Source organism: Condylura cristata, unplaced genomic scaffold, assembly GCF_000260355.1.
Source record: "Condylura cristata isolate star-nosed mole 26May11 unplaced genomic scaffold, ConCri1.0 scaffold00018, whole genome shotgun sequence".
NCBI classification, from domain to species: domain Eukaryota; kingdom Metazoa; phylum Chordata; class Mammalia; order Eulipotyphla; family Talpidae; genus Condylura; species Condylura cristata.
The window spans coordinates 34,887,366-34,893,365 of NW_004567119.1; the positions used below are offsets into that span (position 1 = coordinate 34,887,366).

The window sequence follows — 6,000 nt, forward strand, 5'->3', positions numbered from 1 at the left end:
TTTCATAAATATGACTTGCGTTTTCAGGAGGATCATTTGTGAGGTTCCAAGGTTGAAAGCACATCAGAATCCCACCCCACCCCCATAGTACTGGCAGAGAATTTAAATATAACACTTTGAAGGAAAGATAAAAGTGGTGGGAAGTCAACATGACTGGTGGTTTATGTCTGATGTTTACAAATGTAGTCCAGTTATTCAGCAAATTTAAAATAGCATTGAAGTGAGATGAGTCTCTTTAAATATTCTGTCACCAAGACACTGTAAGATTCCTCACATATATATTACTGCATTTTTTTAATTTAACTACTTATTAGATGTACTGGTTGCAAAGTAAGATCTTGCCATTAACCAGAATAATTTGTGAGGTCACAGGGAGTAGGTTGATGTTCTCCTGCTCTTGATTTTCTAAAAACTGTTCTTGGGTAAAAGATGGAGACTGACTTGAATAGAACTTTCTTATTTATTGTGATTAGAGCCCTGGCACTGTAAACCTTTGAACACTACATCTATGAAATTCTGTTGTCTTTTTACATTTTCAGTTACACTTCTTTCTGCCCTGTTTATCACATTTTCCAAAATATGAAAAAGTTCTTTTTGTTTTAAATGTTGACTACATGTGAAAAATTAACTCTGGTTCTATTACTTCAAACTATCCCTTTATTAGCAACAGTTGTGTGGTGCTGTCAGGAAGAATTTTCAAACGAATGTACCACATTTGGAGAGTAGACACATCTGTTTTACTTTGCAGTTTGTTTTATTTCTTAGGATATGAATTCACAACTATCTTACAACTGAAGACTAAAGAAAAAACACATGTTGGTAAATCTGATTTCTGCACTCTTTTCATTCAAGGGAAGTTGCCTCCTCAGCTGTCTGCCAATAAGTAATAAATGGACTTGGCAAAAAGTTTATTTAAGTTGGCTTTATTAAGCCAACAAAATACAGAAATCAGGGATGGGACAGGCAGAAAAATCTGTTCCTTTGAAGTCAATAAAAATCCATCTCCTTAATCCTTTTTTTATTCCAAGCAGTGGTGATTTTTCTCAACTGACTCACTGAGAACCTTGATTTAGCTAATCTGTCTTGCTTAGTTATCTTTCTTCTCCAAAGCTTTCCTAAAGAAGCATCCTTTCCCCTGACAATGGCAATCTTTTATACTTGCAGAGTGGTGCATCTGCTTATAAGCACTTTCTCCTTATTCCTGATAGAGTTAAGAAACAAGTTTTTAATTACTATCCACATTCTACAGGAATACAAGCAGCAGCTGAAACAAAAGACACCCAGAAACAATAACAGCAGAAAGGTAGTTAAAATTGGAGAGCGTGGCCCTTCCTGCTGTCCTCAGATTCTGCCCCAACAGGAATGTTCTGGGCTCATCTAACATTGCCCGTTCCATTCCACAGCCGAAGGGCGTGAATCGTGCAGAATGACATAATGAAACATCCCTCATGTTGGAAGATTTCATAACTTGAAAAGAGGGGCATTATCTTGATCACACGTAAATACACATCGACTTCCAGACATTCCAAGTTTGCCATCATTTTGTAACCTTTGAACATAGGGAGTATGAGAAAAAGATTCCTTACCTAAACTAAAGAGCACCAAGAATTTCAGACACACAAACTCTCGTTGATCAAACTGCAGAGAACGAAGCTTTGCCACTAACTCCTGCGCGTGACTCATGAGATTGTTGAGGGTGGCCCCGGCTTGCGACACAATTATGGAATAGTCCACCTGCAACACAGAACCATCAGTCAGAAATGTGTACTTCACTTTTGACCTTGAAGAATCGTGGGTGAAATCCAATCACAATAGACATTTATGATAGAGGGGACTCTGTCTTCATCAATATAGTTTGAGCTGTATTCTTATGAATTATATCACAACTGTGCTGATAAGTCACATCACTTTGATGAGCTTCATCAGGAGAACAGGGTTTGAATACCTAAATGTACAGGTATGTCCCTACCTGTCTGTCTGTCTATTTTTCCTGTTGTGAAAGTATGTTATCACGTAATACTTTAAGTCTTTAACTTTCATGAACGTTGAACGGCCAGTGCACTGGCCATAAAGCTGAATCCAGGATGGGCCCTCCCTGGTGGCGCAGCGGGTTAAAGCACAGCACTAAGAAGCTAACGCCACTTCAGCATGAATCCAGTCCCCGCCCTGGAGGTGACCCACATGGACAGCAAACCTCTCCTGACCCTCCCGCTGCTCCCCTCAGCAGGGTATCAAAAACAAAATTCTGGGCCCTCCCTGGTGGAGCAGTGGGTTCAAGCACAGCAGTAAGCAGCCGCAGTCACTTCAATGTGAGTTCCATCCTGCCCCGGAGGTGACCCACAGGTGTGGCGGACCACCCCTGCCTGACCTGCCCCACTGCTCCCCTCAGCAGGGTTCTCTGTCCAGCTTCCTGTTCTTCTCCCCACTCTGTCCCTGTGAATCCTCTCGCCGCCCCTGCACCTCTGGCCTGTACCCCAGTTCTGTATGCATAAATAAATCTTTTAAAAAGAAAAAAAAAGTGAATCCTGAACCCACAGTACTCTGTAAACTCAATATTAACTAGTAAAAGAGGAAAATAAAGGCAGAGATGTTTCTATGTTTATTGTGACTACACGTAATCATTGTTCAAAAACGCACGCTGGATGGCTGATGAAAGAATCAACATTTACATTATTTAGTTTGCTAACTCCCAAAAGGCGCTCATATATGACTACTATTTTCATATGATTGTTAGCCCTTTCCTCCCAGAAGACAGGTACGAACTTAACGGGAAGCAAAAAAGGGCTAGTTTCGCCTTTATTTAAAAAAAGGAGCGAGGGGTCACTGCTCCTATCACTGCGATGCACTAATCTAGATTATTCCCAGGGACATGAGAAGTTCAGTTTATAATAATGAGTCCAGATGTTGGGGTGGCTGTCAATGGCGGAACTGGCTTTGGTGCTGCAATGACAGCATAATAGGAGAGCCCGGCTGGTACCTGATGCTCCCATCCTTTCTTTACTGGAGAGCTCTCAGGCAACCAGATACTCTTTTAGGTGCATTTAATATTTGCAGCAACAGCAAATTTGTCTGGGAGGCAAGTCCTCATCTGCCACTCACCCGGAGCAGACTGTATTAAATTTTTATATTTATTGACATTTCATTACCATAATTGACTGCACTTGCTTCTGTAGGAGAAGGCACAGGGCTGCCGCCTAAGCAGGAGAACTAGTCCCTTGAGTGGAATTTGCAATTAAAAACAAGGCAGAATGGATTTTTTTTATTGTGTAAATATGATGAGTTGAATTTTCAGCTTTAACTAGAGAATACTGGGTGTATAGAAACCTTTTTCTACAGTGAGAAAAATTATGAGTCAGTGGAAAGATGACCCCCAAAGGTGTCAATCAGTGTATATAGAGTCAACTACGCATGAAAAAGCCCCAGTTAATGCATCGGCTCTGGCACCAAGCACAGCACTGTTTTACCTGCTTTGTCCATGTGCTGACAACCACTGCCCACCCCACCAAATTTAAACATCAAGCGGTCTCAGAATGTGCAAAAGAAAAGGGCATCCTCACAGGCAACCTGAACACTGAGCTGGAAACAGACAGGACAGGGAGAGCCCTGTGCACATTGTGATGCTTCATGGAGCAAAGGTATAGACAAAGGCTATCTTGACTCTCCTTCACCTGTTCGCAACACAACTTTCTATTCCAAGGAAGTTCTTACTTAAAACTGCTGCCTCACCTCCTTGAAAACTTGACCTGGTCAAACTACTCCAGCTACTAATAATAGAAATCCTGCAGAGGCAAAGGTGATAGATGAGTGAATGACAGCAAGAAGGTCCTTTAAAAAAGATTTATTTATTTATGCACACAAAAACTGGGGTGTAGGCCAGAAGTGTGTGTGTGTGGAGGGGGAGAGACGGTGGAGAGCAGAACAGGCGGATGCACTGAAATACACTGCTGAGGGGAGCAGCAGGCGAGACAGGTGAGGTCCGCTGTGTCACATTCCTCAGCTCCTGGTGCAGGATCCAAGTCATACCACAGTGATGAGAGATAGCTTGATAGCTCTAGACTTAACCCTGCCCCACCAGGGAGGCCATTCTTGGCCTCACTTTTCAATGAGGCAATCAAGCTTGATGAGTGATAATAAGGTGCCTCGCACTGCTGAGGTTATGGGGGCAGAGTAGATGGGACAACAGAACTGATATAAGCTTGGGATTAATGGCCGAAGATGCGTAGCTGCGGTAGAATTGTACACAGCACACTTCAGTGAACCCCGGGTAAGCCCCAAACCAGGAAGGGGTGCTGGAATAAATCAATTGGGTTGGTACTAAACTTTTTGAGTATTAAGATAAAGTTTTCATTAAAATCCGATGTGTGGCGCAGCGGGTTAAAGCACAGCACTGAGAAGCTAAAGCCACTTCCGCATGAGTTCGATTCCCGCCTGCCCCGGAGGTGACCACATGACGTGGCAGACCTCTCCTGACCTACCCGCTCCTCCCCTCAGCAGTGTACTTCGTCGATCTGTCTGTTCTGCTCCCCACTCTGTCCTTGGTGAAGCCTCTCGCCGCCCCTGAGCCTCTGGCCTGTACCCCAGTTCTGTATGAACAAATAAATCTTAAAAAAAAAAAATCTGATGTGTGAAGTTCTACAGGTGTGTAATAGGTCAACTCCTAGCAGTTTATACTTGAGAACATAACAGGCTAGAGTGAAAAGGAAATGAATTGTTTCATGGACTCTATCTTAAGTGAGACTTCGTTAGTGAGATGGAATTGAGGAAATCAACGGGCATATCAACAACTTTATAGCTATACATTTATTTACATGCTAATTTGAAAGCTCAAACATGCTTATTAAGTGGGGATTCTGATAACATTTCTTTCAAGGATAATTTATTAAATTGCATGACTGTAGGAGGATAGGTGATTTATTTCTAAAACAGCACACAGATCTGCAACTTCCTTCCATTTTATTACAAACATAATTATATTTTCATTGTTGAATGCAGAGTTTGTGCTCATTTCGGGAGCAGCTGGCCTTGTCTTTTATGTACTTAGTAAAATTAATTTATTGCTCTTTTACATGCAATCTTTGTGCCATTAAATTCAAGGGAGATATTGAAGAAATACTATAAGCTGACGTCCCCTTTGGATAAATTTCACTCATCATGAAGATAGAAACAGTTTTAGCTAAATTGCTTTTAGTTCTAATAGCCGAAATTTTTGATGACTTGTATATTGTAAGATGCCTGTCATTTTAATATGATCCACAATAATAGAAGATAATGAATAAGTTGCCTGTAGACCTTTCCCTTAGGATGATGTTACAGTGGCTGTTAATTAGTTACAATATGCAAATCCTAAAAGCCATCCACTTCAAAGTACCCTATTGTTATTTAATTTATATAGGTACATAGAGAAATTTTGTATGTATTTTTAAGATACTGAAGAGAAAAACTTTCTCATAATTAATTACAAGATGCTAAGTATATAGACTTGATTTGACAATGTTTAATATAAATGATAAGCATTTCCTTTGCTTAGTGATGCTATTTAATGTCTACTTAGCTGCCTGGTTAAAAGACTTCATTGAAATATCATAGCTAACTTTAGGGTTAAATAAGAAATTTGGTGGAAAACACTGAATTCTCACTTTCATGCAAACCACTGGTGTCGGGCTGTGCTTTGCTGGGAAACTATCTCAGGTCTTCAGTTCTAATGCGAGAACTAGACACTGCAAACATTCACTGAGCAACACAAGTTGCCAGTGCCACTGGGCACTGGGCTTATTACACTCGTGTGGTTTTGTTCAGCTGTCTCTCTTCAAGCTCTGGAGAGAGAATCCCATGGGAATCACACACCTTTTATTTTTTTTTTTAACTTGACTCCATTTTTTTTTTTTTTAAAGATTCATTTGTTCATACAGAACTGGGGTACAGACAGAGGCTCACGGGCGGCGAGAGGCTTCACCAGAGACAGAGCGGGGAGCAGAATAGGCAGATCGATGAAGCACACTG

General features: G+C 41.1%; 1 protein-coding gene across 3 annotated transcripts in view; it reads right to left on the reverse strand.

Moving 5' to 3' along the window:
- Positions 1-6,000, reverse strand: part of NR5A2 (nuclear receptor subfamily 5, group A, member 2) — a 126,457-nt gene that overhangs the window by 41,597 nt on the left and 78,860 nt on the right. For all 3 annotated transcript variants that reach the window (XM_004685478.2, XM_004685477.2, XM_004685476.2), the window contains one exon: positions 1,587-1,734. In XM_004685478.2, the coding sequence (XP_004685535.1) occupies positions 1,587-1,734 (148 nt within the window). The remainder of the gene's footprint in view (positions 1-1,586; positions 1,735-6,000) is intronic.